This window comes from Mustela erminea, chromosome 1, assembly GCF_009829155.1.
Source record: "Mustela erminea isolate mMusErm1 chromosome 1, mMusErm1.Pri, whole genome shotgun sequence".
Taxonomy (NCBI): domain Eukaryota; kingdom Metazoa; phylum Chordata; class Mammalia; order Carnivora; family Mustelidae; genus Mustela; species Mustela erminea.
This window is the reverse complement of record NC_045614.1, coordinates 121,545,960-121,563,921: the sequence shown is the minus strand read 5'-3', so window position 1 is coordinate 121,563,921 and position 17,962 is coordinate 121,545,960. Positions and strand designations below refer to the sequence as shown.

The following is a 17,962-nucleotide window of genomic DNA, read 5'->3' as shown; positions in this document are numbered from 1 at the left end:
TTGGTTTTATCATCCAAAAGTGGGTATATTCTGAAGCAAACAGATAAATTACTTTTGTTTGATCACAGTTTTGTTAAAAATAGGGGATGAAGATTGTGCCTGATAACAGCATTGTTTAATTTCTAGAAAATTGCTAATATGCTGGGTTTAGTCCTGCCCTGATATGTTGGTATGACTTCAGAGTCAATTAACTCCATTATTCTTTCGTTCTCATGATTGATAATCCCAAAGTAGTCTGTGCTGGATTGCTCTAATAAATAGCTTTATTAGATAGTTATTTAAATATTTAATTTATTAAATAATAGAATTCAATTTAAATTGGTTGCCCTGTTGTAGTCATTGCTGGTTAGATTTGCTTGACCCCTTCTTCCCTATGATAGCCTTCATAAAGATTATCTATCATTCAGTAGTCTACCTATATACATACATCCTGTCACGATTCTTCTATTTTCTAGACAAATCCTAGTTACTTCAGGTTTTCAAGTAAAAGCTCTATTTATATGGTTAAGTAATAATCATCTCATTGGATGTTAAGAATGTTGATAGCTACAAGATCATTATTTTGGATAGAGTTTTAGTCCTTTTGGACTACTGTATCAAAGTATCACAAACTGAGTGCCATAATAAGCAACAGAATGTAATTTCTCACAGTTCTGGAGGTAGGAAATCCAAGATCAGGGTGCCAACATGACTGAGTGAGGACCGTTTTCCAGGTTGCAAACTTTTTGTTGTATCCTCACCTAAAGGAAGGTGCTAGGGAGTTCTGTGAGGTCTGTTCTATAAGGGCACTAATCCCAATTACATGGATGAAACCCTCATGACCTAATCATTTCCTAAATGCCCCATCTCCTAACACGATTTCCTTGGAGATTAGGATTCCAATATAGGAATTTTAGATGAACATGCATATTTAGACCATAATAGATGCTAACATTGTCAGCATCCTGTGTCTTATTATACCCTGAAATTTGTTTACACATGCAAATGCAAAATGACTAATTAAATTTTTTTCTGATAAAAAAAAAATGTTTCTCTGACTGATTTCAAGCATCATAATACCAAGTTTCTGATAGAGTCAGCATGCTCTCATTTTATTGGAAGTATGTGGAACCATGAGACCAATCTACCCAGAATATCTTACTATCACTTTGAAGTGAATTTTGCAATATTTAAAATGTCCTACACACTTTTGCCTAGGCTTTTTAAGATGGTAATCATGTTTGTCAAAAACATTCTATCCTTCCAGCCTTAGAACATAAAATTCAATATATAAATCAAAGAAAGGGTTTCACATATAGGTTTTGTCTTCAAGATATCTTGCTTTACATATAAGCCTGCATTTGAGAAAAGAGAGGGCTGCAAAGAATTATCTCCTCTAAATTTAAAAAAAAAATCTTTTTTTTTTTTTTAAAGATTTTATTTATTTACTTAACAGATAGAGATCACAATTAGGCAGAGAGGCAGGCAGAGAGAGAGGAGGAGGCAGGCTTCCCACTGAGCAGAGAGCCTGATGCGGGGCTCGATCCTAGGACCCTGGGAACGTGACCTGAGCTGAAGGCAGAGCTTTAACCCACTGAGCCACCCAGGTGCCCCGAAAAAAATAATCTTTTGTAAATAAAAATAAGAGTTATAGAATTCTACTCATTTTTTATATAAGTGGTCTGCAATTGGTTAATTAGATCAGTAGAATGAAGGCCAACAATCAACAGAAAACTTAACGCAATTTAGAGCCCTTTTGAATCTTTAAGGAAAATCCAATAAGCACTTGAAAAAAATCAATGAAGAGTTTTAAATGTTTCTTTTCTGATTTTCTGCAGGGTCCAAGTTTTCTCTCTGAGGCCCTTTTCCCTAAACGTGCAAGAAAAATTGAAGAAATGGATCCTTTTTTCAACCTTCATGAAGCCATTACCAAGGTAGGAGATAACTGCATTCATGGGCAGAGTTGGGGAAGTTTGGGAGGGTTTTGGTGGTAGGTGGAGAAAAAGAAAATAACCAATCAAGAGAAATTTTATGTTTCCATTTATAATATATGCTTGAAAGGATTTTAAGTACTTCCCATTACTTTGCTAAGGAGTAAGGATGATACACTACTCAATCAAGATCATACAGAGCAATAGCATGATTTGTATTCAAAATCAATCCTTAATAAAACAAATAGATATTTTTTTTCTTTTTTCTTCATCTGAAAGTAGAGTTGTAGTGTACTCTCAAGTACACCCTTTGATTAAGGTCAGTATCGTTGAATTTCTTTATCTTCAATGTTTTGTTTCAATATTTAAGATATTTGGTTGTTTATGGTGGTACTTTTTAGTTGCAATTAAAGAAAAATGGCTACTTAAAAGAAAAGACTGAATTTATAATAGATGTTTTTATACTATAATGGTCATTCCTATATTTTTACTCAAAACTCTTAGCTATATGTTTATAATATGGAGAAAATTAAATTGTACAGTATGGAGTAAATAAATTTAATGTTCTGACATCATAGGACATCATATGAATTTTTACATTTACCAACAGTTTGTCTAACCTGTCATAACCTCCCTTTTGGGAATAGAGTTTATAGAGAATATTGGCATTTCAGCACATTTAAAATAATCCATATTTATATATGCTTAGTTGAAAGAACTGAATCATTCTTAAATCTTCTTAGTGAAATTTTACAAGGCTATTTTTCTCCTTCAGAAACAGGAAATGTGATATAATTAACTGAACTCAGTAAGTGGCACTGGAATGAACTCAGAATACAAACTAGGATTTTAGGTCTACCCTAGCTTTTTAATAAAACTGTGAATTTATTTTTTCCGAACATTTGAAATAAGAGGAGTTTGTACCACTCTTTTACTTAAAATTCTCCTAAGCTCGAAATATCTGAATCCTAATTACATTTATACCTCTTTGCTTTGCAATTAATTTTACTTCCTTATTTTAGATTTTAATGTTCCCATTCTTTAATATCCCTTTGTATTTGGATATAGCAACATATACATCTCCCTCAAATAATAGTTCCTTAGTATTCAAAATATTAACTATGTTCTTAATACTTGTAAAGATGATAGAGTGATAGATAAAAATACATATCTATATGTATCCATATACCTATTTAAATGAGTATATGCTTCTGCATCCATTTAGATGAGAGTGTGTTTGTGTGCATGTGTGTGCTCATTCAAATTTTCTGGATACTCAAAATCTAGGTTTAACTTACTTATTTTTAAGTGAAGCATTAGAGGATTTTAGGGCAATGGAATAGTAACATCTTTTTTCCCATTTCTTTCTGCTTTCCTCTGGATCAGGGAATTCATTGATTTTTGTGGAATAAATAATTTGAGACCCTACTGGTATCAGGTGTATAATGAGAGGTGTAAACACATACTGATTCTTTTTTTTTTTTTAAAGATTTTATTTATTCATTTGACACAGAGAGATAACAAGTAGGCAGAGAGGCAGGCAGAGAGAGAGAGGAGGAAGCAGGCTCCCCGCGGAGCAGAGAACCCGATGCGGGACTCGATTCCAGGACCCTGAGATCATGACCTGAGCCGAAGGCAGCGGCTTAACCCACTGAGCCACCCAGGTGCCCCACATACTGATTCTTGCTGCGTGATGTTTTGGCACTCCACAGCTCCTAAGAGCATGTCGGGAAGCAGGGATGGGGCAAGAAGGGAGTAGAGGAACATGGGACATAGCCTAGACATAAAAATGAGTTCTGTACTTAGTGTGAAACACAGAAAGTCAGAGACTGTTTGAGAAAATGCACAAATTTGTGCACAGATATTACCACAGGTTCTATATTTATTTTAAAATTTATTTCCTAGGTAAGCAGATATTAACCCATTAAATGGATATTAGAAAAAATTCTATGAAGAAATAAAGCATGCCAAAGTGCAGAAGTAAGTGACTTCTGACACTTTTTATGAGCAAATATATTTATCTAATGTTGATACTGTTTCCCCAGTCATCATGTTTACCTAAGGTAACACCTCGTGTTGGAGACATAGGCCAAGAGAAGAAAGTGTTCTTCAGTAGTTCAATCTTAGTTTTCCAGTAGGAGAAACGGGGGAATCACAAAAAGAAGTACTTAATAAATACTTTATTTTAAGGTCAAATTTTTTTTAATCAACAACAAAATAAAAAATATAAATATGGTGAGATTGACTAGGCAATGACTAGGAAATATGGAGCATACATTTTATTACCTTGGCTACCAACTTGTTCTTTTATTTAGTAAAACTCTATTTTATTGTCTACACCAAAAAGGAGTACACTAGTAATGACTTTCCTCATGAAGATTCTATGAGGTTGAAAGATCATGTATATATTTTCCCTGGAAATGCAGTATGGATGTAATTGAGTATAATTATTAACACATTAAAAAATAAGAGTGCTGATGTCTTCAAATAGACTCTTACCTGCACCTTCTGTATTTAGTTTTCACTTTAAAGTAAAAAATAATGTTAGATAGGAAAGCATATGAGTAAACTAATTAATTAAACACTGAGAATACACTGGTAGGTTAGTGTGTACAAATGGAATACATAATTTAATTTTTAAAAGATTGAAGCTTTTAAAATATTTTGTTTTAGTAAGAATAGTAGTGGATTTATCATAGTATACCATGCATTTAGTACACTCATATTTCATGTAGCAGTGAGATATTATAGAAATAATAATGGACTTTGAATGAAAAGACCCAGTTAGGTATAAATTCTGTCACTGTGAATTCTGAAAATTTGATGTGAAGTAAGAAATGTGTTGGAAAATGATAAAACACAATTACTGATATTATACCACTTATAAAACATTTTTAAAAATCTGTATTAAATGAAATATTGAAGATTCTAGTCCTTATTTCTCCAAACAAAAGTTTGAATTCAATACACAGCATTATAACACAATCACGTATTTATTTTATCTAATTAAATAAATATAAGAAGCATATACATCTAATACAAATGATCATGTAATGTAATCTATTATCCTTTACAAGTGAGTAACTTTGTATTCTGGACCTCTGTTATAGATCACAAATACAATTTATGTAAAATTAAATTACAGCTTCCAAGCATTAAAAGTTAATAATCTATCAATAGTGTTTTTTTCCCCGAATTAAAAAAAATAAAAACAAACAAACTGCACATAGATGGGATAGGAGCTATGAGTCCTGGTATGTAGCTCTCCAATGCTGTCCTGCAGTTCTTTAAAAATATTTTTTTTTATAAAGTATGAATTTATCCTGGCATTTGTCTTTTTGATATAAAGCATGGAACCTAAGAAAGTAATGAATGAGACTCAATATTGATGCTAAAAGGTATAATTCATCATTGCTTCATGACAGTCCGATGATACAGTATAAAGTCACCAAAGGGCATCACATACTGCATTGCTGTTGAAGATGTCTTCTTATCTTCTATAATTACCTTTAAAAATTGCATTTGATTTTTTAAGTATCATAGAAACCAAACTGATTTCTCCAAAGACTACACATGAATGAAATACCAATATAAATCTTAGCTGCTTAATCCTTTAATAAGTGAATAAAAATCGCCATGGATTTGTTTTGAAATAGGCTTATTTCTCCTTTGTAGCTAGGAATTGTCTAGTTAGGTTTCTGAATTCTCAACATTTAGCTCATAAATTGTAATTAGTTATCTAAATATTCTAGGATGAAGCAGAACACTTGAAATATAAAAACAATTCATACAGGAGAATAGGTCCAAGGGACTAAACAGGTAAGGGAAGCATTTTAACATAACGTAACAAAAGAGGTGATAGTGACATAAACAAGTTATGAGAAGAAAGATGATGGAGTTCATGCTTCTGACTAGATTTGAAGAATTCACCAGACAAGTGACATCTGAAGAATTTAAGAAATATTAACTTTATATTAATGTCAATGAGTTTCCCTTGAGAGTTCTCTAAAAAGCAGATTATTGGTGGTATTGTGTAAGAAATGATTATATGTATTTTGAATAACAAAAGACAGATTTGGGAGACATTTTTAGGTCTGAATAACAGGATATATGGTTTACTGGATATGGGGTATGAAGCAGAGTAAAGAGTAAAGGACAATTTGAATACCTCCACTTTGGACAAAGTTGATATTATTGAATTAACCAAATTAGGTGTTGGACTGAAGAAAGTGATAGAGTCTAACCTTGGACGTGAAATTTTGAATACTTAGTGAATCTAGACAAATATATTATAGGAGCAGTTGGATACATGAGGTTGGAGCTCAGGAAGAAAAAGAATTCAATGCGTTAGCTGATGTAATAACCACTTGCCACATGTGGCTTTAAACTAAAAAAAAAAAAAAAAAAAAGAAATGTAACTAGAATTTAATTTCCTCAGTACCATTAGCCACGATTTACATGTTTAGTAACCATATACAGGCAGGAGCTACTGCATGGAATAGCACAGATTATAGAACATTTTCTTCATTGATGAAATGTTGATGATGATGATGTTACCTTGGCAATAATCATGCAGAGAATCAAGAGTGACAGGGAGAGGACAAAAGCCCCAGGGCAGAATGTTTTATGGGACCCACAGGAAAAGATACATTATAAGAAAGAGGAAGTGTCCAAAAGCATATCCTCCCACAGCTTCACAGCATTAAGATGGCTAAAATTAAAAACAAAACTAAAGAAAATGAAACAGAAGATAACACATGTTGACAAGGATGTGGAGAAATTGAAAACCTTTGTTTGTGCACTGTGAGAATATAAAATGGTACAATTGTTGTGGAAAACAATGGCAGTTTCTTAAAAAATTTAAAAAAGAATTATCATATTACCTACCAATTCATATTATCATATTATCTACCAATTCCACAGAACTGAAAGTGGAGTCTTAGAAACATATTTGTACATCCATGTTGCTAACAGCATTATTTACAATAGCTAAAATGTGGCCATAGATGGATAAATGATTAAGTAAAATGAGGTATAAATATACAATGGAATATCATTCAATCTTCAAAAGGAAGGAAATTCTGACATTGGCTACAACATGGAGGAAACTTGAGGACATCATGCTAAGTGAAATAAGCCAGTCACAAAATGACAACTACTATATGGTGTGATTCCATGAATATGATATACTTAAAGTAATCAAAACCAAGGAGAAAGAAAATACAAGGAGATTGGGGTAGGAATGGGGGAATTTTAGTTTAGTGGATATAAAGTTTCATTTTTACATCTTGTGACTTACACAAGGTATAAGAGTTATAGAGAAGGATATTGGTACTAGTTACACATTATGAACGTATGTAAATTTAATGTTATGTGCATTTTACAATAGTTCTTAGAAATTCAGGAAAAAATGTGTATTTACCCAATTAACTAGTCATCCACAGTAACTTCTGAACCACTTATTTAGATTTTGAAAACATCTTTTTTCTCTTCATTTATGCCTGATCCTCAGTTCTTTGCCATTATCCATAAAGAGTTCACATGAGTTGTTAACCATTTCTTCGGTCTACTTTTTTTAAAGATTTTATTTTTATTTTGAGAGAAAGAAAGGGAGCAAGCACAAACCGGTGGTGGAGGGAAGAAGGGCAGAGGTAGAGGGAGAAGCAGACTCCTGGTTGAACAGGGAGTTTGACGAGGGCCTCGATCCCAGCACCCTGAGATCATGACCTGAGCCAAAGGCAGATAATTAAGCAACTGAGCCACCCAGGCGACCCTGGTCTACTTTTAATTGATGTAACATCTTGCATTTTTTAATATATTTTTGGATTGCATATATTTTATTAGCATTTTCTTGATAATTTTTGCCATAATACACAATAAATGATGACTGATAACTGCATTTTAAACAAAACAAAAAGACTATACTTGTAAGGAAAAGAGTTTTAAAATCAAGTGTCAATATATAGCATTGGGGTAGGAGAGGAAAGATGCTATCTATTACATTATTGGATTAATAGTACATTTCTTCTGGAACCACAGATGCTCTATATTATAATTTAAAATCTCTAAGTATGAATAGTACAACCAGGAAAACAAAAGTACCTTATGCATGTGGTACCATGGCAACTAGCAAATGACCTAATTCTGTTTGTGAGCTTCCTTCCTTAAGAAATATCAATTTATTAGTTATTTCATTGTTCTTCTCACCTAGTTTAAGAAAAAATGATTTCTTTAATTATTGCAAGATATGCAATATTGATACATTTTCAGTATAGGGTTTTTAAAATACTGTTCTTAAGTGTGTATGGATTTCTTCCTTTTCTTATAAAATGTCGAAATAGAGATCTTATAAAATTTTTTGGATATTGTAATATTCCAAAGAGAAAATAATAGAAATAAGATAGTATGTATTCCCATTATGTATGTGGAGAAAGTTGCAGTGAGACTAAATTGTAGTAAAAGGCAGCATTTGTATAAAGTCTTGGAGTCAAGGCTAGTAATTCTTACATAGTTTGTATTCTAACAATGTAGTTATATTTGCCCTTATTTATAACTATAAATTTTAACTCAGTTCTGCAGTGGTGTGAATAAAGGCTAATGGTGGTGTCTTCAATGATGAAAAACATTTAACTAAGTCTAATTTTTAACCATTTCAGCTAATGTTAGATACATTTAGAGTCGATAACAAAAGTCACTATGCCTAATACAGTTATATTCTGCTAATTAATTTTAACACATGATTTGTGAAATATGAATCTGCAATTATGTTTAAATGTCACTGATAAATATGTTTGTACCAGTTGTTGTGATATTAAGATTCTTAGAGCATGATAACTGAAAACAATCCACTAAAACATTCTATTCATTTTATAACTATAAAATAGAAAGGCAGAATAAAATACAGAATGATTTTGTCTTTCTTGAGATATCTTTCTAAGCTATGGCTTAAAAAAACTATAGCTTAGTAGCCTTACATAAAGTAAGCCAAAAAGGAAAAGACCAAGTACCTTTAATTTAGTTTCCTGAATTCCAATGTCATGTTGTATTCATGAGCTAATAGGTTTCTGGTACAGTTCTTTAAATGCTTAAAAACCTGACTATGATTTCTAATCTGAATGAGCAAATCTGAGTGTCTTCCAAGTATCTTTAATGTTGGTATATTATTTGGATAAAATATGTCAATATTGTCTTCTATTTCACAAAGCAAGTGTAATGACATTCTTTAATCCTATTTGTACATTTGAGGTGATTCTGAAGCTGTGAATGTAAGGCTTTTGTTATTTTTAAAAATATTTCAAAAATATTTTACTGCTATAACAAATTATTGTTACTAGATGCAAGATGTCTCCATGGGGATCTATACGATGTTTCATGACATGAACCAAACCGGAAAGTATCCCAAATATGTATGTAGAGATTGTTCTTCGTAATAAAGGATGTTGGTTGAAGCTACTCAAGGGAGATGATGGGATATTAAAACCAACCTCCTACGCTTTGAAAAGGAAATATTTTAGGTGTATATTTTCTTCATAAATGTATAATTAAACTCAATATCTTCATTTACTGAAGTGGGAAATGGTGCTGACTATATTTTCTCTTGCCCAGAGAGGTTTGGTTTATTGTTTTTCATTATATGGCACAAATATTATAGTTTCTAAAGTCATGCCTTATACTCTCAGTTTCTCTTTTCCTTTTTGTTTTTATTACTCAAAAGCAAATGGGTACACAGTATCAGCTTGTCAAAATTTGACTCCCTTTTTGAAGGGAAGTTAATCATCAAAGTAGATATTTTGCTAAATCACATTAAAAGTGTTATTACTGCATATTAAGATAGAAAAGCTGTGATTCTAAACATACACTTTTTCTTTAATATATACATAGACTGATTTTAACATGTATTTATTACAGAATATAAATATGTTAGTGATATAAATCAGGATAGGAAGCTATCTGATCACCTATAAATAATACGACAATGTTATAAAGATTCAGTCAACCGACCTCAGAAAATTTTCTTATGTAATTCAGGAAACGGTAATCTCATCCCATAAAGTAACATTTTTGAATTTTGTATGAGCTAAATATATCGTTCTTATTTCTGGCAAATGTCTATAAGTTGAAAGTGAATTTTAATGTTAGCTTCTTTATTTGCCCCTCACTTTGAGCAAGAGATTCTTTGTCTTTTCTTACCATTCTCAGACGATATCATCCTTTAAGTGATGTAGAAGTACAGAGACAAAAGGCAGAGTAGTCAGTGGATAACAGATTAGCTCTAGATAGGCAGGTAAATGTCCTTCCAAAAATGGCTGTTGAAATAAAGCCTCCATATAATAAAAAGATTCAAAAGCCCCAAGCAATAATCACTTATTAAAAAAATTCTAATATAACACAACAAACCAGAAGAAACTGGGCAGTCTTTGGAGTTTATTATAATGGACTTTGATCATGATGCTTACATGTCTTGGGGACAGTACCTACTGCCTCATGTGTTACTGTAATAAAAGATCCCCTTACACACAGAAAGACACACACATACATACACATTATGAGGTATGAATGAATTAATAATACAGATTTTCAGTGCTAGTACTATCTATATTATTCCTTGAATGCTCTGCATTTTTTATATAGATAGATAGATGGATAGATAACTTATTGTCTTCTTTTCTGGGACAGCCTGAATGTCACCCCCTTTTTGTTTGTTTGTTTTTAATAATCTTTGGACCTACACATTCTGCTGCTATTGGTGTGATACAGAAAATATTTAAAAATTACAGGGTTTTTTGGCATTTAGTAATCAGCACTTTAATTATGTTGTGTCTCTCAAAAAGTTCACAGGAAGCGGTTTTTAAGAGAGAATAAATGTATTCCACAAATATTAACAATGTTATGATATTTGATTTTTAGGAACTGAGCAAGAATTAGATTTGAGCAAATAAAATTTTTGCTTGAAAAGCAAACAAAATTTTTGTTTGCAATGGGAAAACAATATTTATTTAGACTTAATTATGTGTGTTTACTAATATGTCTTTTTAATATGTAATACTAAGGTTTAGGAATTAAATGCATTTAAAATTACAGTGTCATTGACCATTAGTGGAGACTCAAGTAGTAATATTTCTGCTTTCTAAAAATATTTCTGCTTTCTAAAAATAAAATTATGATAATGAACAATCATAATTATGTTCCCTAGTTGTCAAGAAAAAGAATTATGATCCTTATAGTTACTGACTTAAGAAAGCTGGGAAGAAAGTAATCCATTTTAGAAATATTTTCTTCAAAAGTGAAAAAAGCCCATTATCAGTTAAGATGTTATTTTTGTCATCAATAAAGACCTCCTTGCAAACTTGTTCAATATAAACAAAATGATTCTATTTTTCTTACGTAACTGAAAATTCCAGAAGAGGCATGCTTCAGGAGTAGCTCAAACATAGCCTTTGATCTACTTATCTGTTATCCTCTCAGTGCTACCCTTGTCTCTGGTGGGACGTTTCAACAGCAGAATTCCCCCATAGTAGAAAATGCTGGCAGCAGTTCTTGGAATTGTATCTGTACATAATTCTATCAAAGCAAGAGAGGATCTCACTTCTGGTCACTTTCTCAGAAGAGCAATGGTGTGGATTTCTAGAAAACCCCAGTGAAATGGACCCTCATCTTATTACTCTGAATTGGCATCATGCCAACTAATCACTGTGGAAAAGAAATTAAAGTTTTTAAAAACCCTTATTTGGAAGAATGAGACTAAGCAAGCTCAAGTAATTATGGATCATCATATCTTCTTTGATTAATAATCTTGGCTAATTCAGATTATTGCTAGCCCATTTGGAGAAGGGTATGAAGACAGAATGTCAGAATGAAACACTAAATACCTGGGAACAGGAGACCAAGAAACAGATGCATGAACAAGATACTGATGAGAATCTTAGAAAGCAAGATTATTTCAGCATAGAAAAACTATAGTTTTTATCTCAGGTAACTTGGGAAAATAATAAAAGTGTTTTAAAGCAATAAAAGGTTATTGCCTTTTTTTTTTTAATAACATGGCATTTTTGAACCTCTCTACATGGCATATCTTCTTTCAGTCAACAATTCAGAAAGAGAGTTGCAGTATTTGTTCAGAAGAATTAAGGTGTATTTGACTTTGAAGAATAAGTAAAGGTATGTGTTAGCTGGGTTTTAAGTTTTAGAATAATAACAAAAATTTTAATTGGTAATGAAGAGAACCTGAGCTCTCTCTTCCTCATCCACATTAGTAGGTATAACTGTAGTTTGTTTATTTTTGTTACTATAAAACATTTTTTTTGATTAAATATGCCAAAGTTTATGTGCTGCTTCACTGTTGATGGGTATTTGGTTTGTTTCCAGCCACTATTAAGAATATTTTTGTATCAAGTCTTCTTGTATAAGAGTTTCTTTAAGATACATATCAAGGAGTAGAATTACAGACTCACATTTAAACCTATTAGGTAATGCTAAATTGCTGGGATAATTGACTGCCAAACCCCCTCCCCACCCACCCACAAACACACAACCACCAGAATAGTCTATTGATTAAACAAAAGTTATTACACTGACTTTGCAAAGAGAGGACAACACCTCGACTGAATCTTAGTAATATTTCATGGCAGAGTATCTTGGAGGAAATATTAATAGAAGAATTGAGTGTCTAGACTTAAGTTTTAGGGTGAGGGTTTTAATTCAGACAATTAATTGTTAATGGGAAAAATTCATGACAATAAATTAGGGATGGTGGACATGATAAAAGGAAGACTGATGAGTGAGCTATTTGTCCAAGTAAACAACCTATTTCCCAGAGATGTTGATGTTTGCAAGGAAGAGTAAGCTATTTGTTTGGATATATTTGTTTTTTAGAAATTTCTTGAGGCATACAGTGAAGTTATTTATTAAAGCCTTATCTTCATAAACTAAAATTTTCTGGAATAAATAGTTATGTTGACACAAGTGGTTTTACTTTTCAGTGCTGGTAGTTAAGCTAAGTGGACTCATATAGTCTCAATTCTTGGAGCCATGTGTGACAATTCTCTTTAATATAATCCTCTACCAAACTTGATATTTTTCCATTTTTGCTTATCTGATATGTGCAAATGTTGCCTAATTGTGGTTTAAATTATATGCCTTTCATTGATTGCTAATGAAATTGAATGTTTTTAGATATTGGCAATTTGGTTTTTCTAGATGTTTGTTTGTACATATGTTTTCTAAGTGCTTGTTAAAATCATTGCCAAGTTTAAATTTTTTTATTGGATTGTTTTTCTTTTTTATTGACTCATAGGAGATATTTCTTTATTCTGGCTGTGAACTTGTAAGTTACATGTGTCATAAATATCTTCTCCCAGATTTTGACTTTCATTTCCACTCTTTTTATTGTATCTTTTAATGAACAGTTCTTCATTTCAGTGTAATCTAGTTTAGTAATTTCTTCCTTTATGTTTAGTGTTTTTAGGGTTTTCAATCCATATGCTGGGATAATATTTTTGTACTACTTTATAAATCTCTATAATTTTTTTCTTTAACATTTAAATATTTAATCTACCATGATGATGTTGATGATGATGGTGGTGGTGGTGGTAGTGGTGGTGGTGGTGGTGGTGATTGTGATGATTTAGTTAGGGGTGCAATTTTCTTATTTTTCTACCTAACTTATTGAGAATTCCATCCTTCTTTAATGATGCACAAAAAAACTGTTATATATCAAGTTCCTATGCACGTATAGGTTTGTTTCTGGGCTCTCAATTCGATTTTTCAGACTGCTCATCCATCAGTGTACAAGCACAATACTTTTTAGCCTTATGTCTTTAAAATAAGATGTCCTATCTGGTAGTTCATGGTTTCTAATTAATTCTTCTGTAAGAATATCTTGACTTTTCTTCCCCTTTGTTCTTCTATATAAATGTGAAAATTAGCTTGTCAGGTTCTACAAAAACCTTGTTGGAATATCAATTGTGAAATGAAGACACTATATACTTTTTTAAATAAATATTTCTTGATCCAAAGTAGTTGACTATTCTCAAAACTTTATTCTATTACTAGCATCAAATGTAGTAATTGCAATAGCAAAGTAAATAATTGAATATCTTAGTTTTGCAGCTTTGTAGTACTGAAAATATCCTTAAAAGTCATTCTTTAAACAACTCATTTTATAGGTAATTAACTGCTAACCATAGAAGTGTAGATCAAAATGACAGCAGGCATGTAGCTGACATAAGAGTCAGACTGAGCTCCAATCTCATTCATTCTCATAAAAAATATTTAATCAGCATCTCTATATAACAATATAGCTATACAGTTCAGGGATATAACAATGTATTTGCCTTGTGTTTCACTATATCATACTGCCTTACATGCCCAAACTAAAACAACAACAACAACAAAAAGAGATTAAATAAATCTTTATGAAACACATTCTGATTGTTGGCCTTGTTTTAGTGACAAAGGATATAGCTGTAAACAAAAGAGGGATGATTATAATCCTTAGGAGCCAAGAATCTCTGGGAAATGGATATCATAAAAATATAAAATATAAATACAAACTATGCTAAGGTTCTGAGAGAATGTATAAAGTACTGTTAGAATTTAAGGAGAGCTGTGGGGAATGTTGACTTAATCTGGGGTATCTGGAAATTTTTCCTGGAAAAGTAATTTTTGAGTTTTTGACCTAAACTGTTTAGTTAAAGAGGGAGGAGAAAAAGTCAGGCAGAGATATCTATATGACTAAGATATCTGAGCAAAGTGGGAGCCCATTATCCTAGGAAATGAAAGGATCCTATGCCACTGGAAACCAGAGAGCAAGAATAATGATAGTATCAATGAGAAGGAGGGATATATTTAGTTGATAAAATAGGACCTCTTGATGTACACATTGTTTATAAAAGAAAGGAAATTTCCAATATCATTTGAGAAGCATTCCAAAGCCAATGAAATGGGAAATTTAAAAACAATTAATTAAATTCTTTAGAGTAGGCAATGATGGTTGATTCTATTGATTTTCACTTGGCAATAAATAGCATCAGATAGTTGAGTTGACTAGTCTCAATAGTAATTGGTTCAATGGCCTGATCATACTTAAATAAAGAAAATAGGACAAGGATGTGGAGAAATGAGATCCAATGTAAAATAATTAGTATTAGTTCAATTTGTAGAAACTTAAACTAGAAATCTAGTTTAAAATTAATTTATATTAATTATAAATAATCTGTTTAAATCTTCAGCTTTTTTGCCTTTTTCAACTTTTGGTTCAATTATTTTTATGTTCTGAATCTTTAAAATGATACTTCTGTTTCCATGTATTAAATTTGTATCAAACATTTATAGCCTTTTAAAAATATGTTGGTATACTTAAAAGTAAGTGACCTCACTTCTAAATACTTTACTATTAATATTTTTAAAAAATAAAACTTATTCCTAAATACTCAAAATAATTTTATGTCTAACAGAACTAATAATAATTCCTTAATATTAGCTAATATCTATTTCATATTCAAACTTTTCTTATTGTCTTCCTTACACGCCACAGCTAGTTTGTTTAAACCTAGATCAAATTTGGAATCAAATGTTGCATTTGGTTAAGGCTCTATATAGAGTAGTCTCCCCACCTCCCCTTCACCCACACCCACCATATTGATATGGCGAAGAGACTAGACCAGTTGTCCTTTCATTAGTTTTACTTTCTGGCTATGTGGTGTCATTTAACATATTCTTCTATCCTCTGAATATCCCATGGATTGGAAGTTAAATCTTAAGACCTAATCACACGTTAATATTAAACTTTTTGTCTAAAATACAATGTAGATGATATATGCATCATATTGTATTCTGTCAGAGGCACTTCTTACCTAGTAGAAATATCACCAATGATTCTAAGATTCATCATTTGATGAGAGTAATGATATTCTGATCTCTTCATTGTACAGTGATGTTTTCCCCTGTTACTAGAAAATTGTATCTATGTTAGTTTAGCACAATCAAGTGTTCAATTTCCCGTTATAATAGTCATGAAAGACTATGTTACACTGCAGTAATAAATCCAAAATCTCAGTGGCTCAAAATGACAAAAAATATTTCTCATTCAATAAAAGCCTGTAACTTTCCACCCTATGATGACTCAGAATTACAGCTGCATATCAATGCGCTCTTTATAATCACCAAGGCAGAGAACGAATGAAATGGACAAGTATGGAGTGGTTCTTAAATGTTTCTGCCCATAAGTAACACTTACTTTCATTCATATATCAAGTCACATGATTATGCCTAACTTTGAGGAGACTGGGGAAGGTATGACTACCATGTATGCTGACAGAGAAGAAACAGAAATAATGGTGATCGGCACAAATCACATTCAATAACCATTTATCTAGTAGTTTTAATGGTAATCAATGATTATTATTGATAATTAATGGTGTATCTTGCCCAAAACACCAGTTTTACTAAAGATTATAGAATGATAACATTCTAATTTTATCATTTATTCTGCCTTTATTAGCAAATATTGTTATGTGAAGTGAAACTATTTGGTTAACTGTGAAATGTATCTTCTACTAAAAAGCAGATTACATGTTTAATTAATTTCCTTTAACAACAATTTTCATGGATTTGATATAATAGCTGCCTCAAATGATAATAATAAATATTTTTGGTGTTTTCCCTTTGCAGTATTTTTATTTATTTTTAAAGATTTTATTTATTTATTTGACAGAGATCACAAGTAGGCAGAGAGCAAGAGGAGGAAGCAGGCTCCTTACTCAGCAGAGAGCCCGCTGTGGGGCTCAATCCCAGGACCCTGGGATCATGACCTGAGTCAAAGGCAGAGAGAAGCTTTAATCCACTGAGCCACCAGGCGCCCCTCCCTTCGTAGTATTTTTATGGTAAATCAATTTTCCTAGAATCAGTGATCTCCATCTGTTAAAATCATTTGTGTTGGAGATGCTCAGATTGTCACAAATTTGGTAAGAGAAAACTCTTTTAAGTTTGTCCTAAGATTTTTTGACATGACCACATTAATCTTTCTTGGTTTTTGGCACAAGATTTTTGAGACTTGTCTTGCAATTTCCCTGCCCATGACCTAGACTGAGCCATTTCTCCAGTGGTTCTGGTAGAGAAGTGTACTATCTGACCACCAAGGGTACTCATAATGATGAAAGTGTTTAGAATTTAAATTAAGAGAAGTAGAAAATAATACTTTAAAAAATTATACAGCCCCCTTGATTTAAACATCGCAGTGTTTTGGGCCTCCTGGGTGGCTCATCTGGTTGAACATCAGACTCTTGATTTTAGTCCAGGTCATGATCTCAAGGTCTGAGGTCCAGCTACACATCAGGCTCTGTGCTCAGTGAAGAGTCTGCTTAAGATTCTTTTTCTTGCTCTATCCCTCTGCCCCCTGCTCTCTCTCTTTCAAATAAATAAATAAATCTTAAAAAAATAATAAACATCAGTGTTTTCCTTAACTTTTTTTCTTTTACACTCAAAAGTGTAATTCATGGCATCGTTAATATAATTACTTCTAAAACTCTTTATCATGAAAGCCCATAGCTACAGTCTCAAAGTAGACTCTACAGTCCAGTAATCAGCAGATCGTCTTGTGAAAGAAGGAAAAAGAATGTACAATCAATTAGTTTCTGAAAAGGCTGCAAATCATATACACACTATTAGATAATCATAAAACATATTATTAAATCAGAGTCTTTGAAAAGCTGTGACTTAGAGATGCCTGCTTAACTTTATTTAGACCAGTATTTTCAAAATGGCACATATTTTGGGAAATACTAGTCTAAAGTAAGGTTTAAGGATTATAGCTACTCTTCACAATTCAGAGAGTTAAGATCTTCTATTATTATATAATCTCAGCTGTCTTATAAACACATAAAAATTAAATCCTTCTACCTAATGATTTTTCAGAAACATTTTCCATTCCAGAGAAAAAACAATAGAAATTATATTAGCTTGAATAAGCTAACATAAAATAAGGCTTTTTGAATTCTGCAGTGAAAGAACACGATATAGATGTTAATATAGTTTTCTATATCTTTGAACTGATC

General features: G+C 31.9%; 1 protein-coding gene across 5 annotated transcripts in view; it reads left to right on the top strand.

Annotated features, from left to right (window-relative positions):
* NAALADL2 (N-acetylated alpha-linked acidic dipeptidase like 2) overlaps window positions 1-17,962 on the top strand; it is a 1,358,868-nt gene that overhangs the window by 1,192,147 nt on the left and 148,759 nt on the right. For all 5 annotated transcript variants that reach the window (XM_032340827.1, XM_032340857.1, XM_032340836.1 and 2 more), the window contains one exon: window positions 1,818-1,913. In XM_032340827.1, coding sequence (XP_032196718.1) covers window positions 1,818-1,913 — 96 coding nt within the window. The remainder of the gene's footprint in view (window positions 1-1,817; window positions 1,914-17,962) is intronic.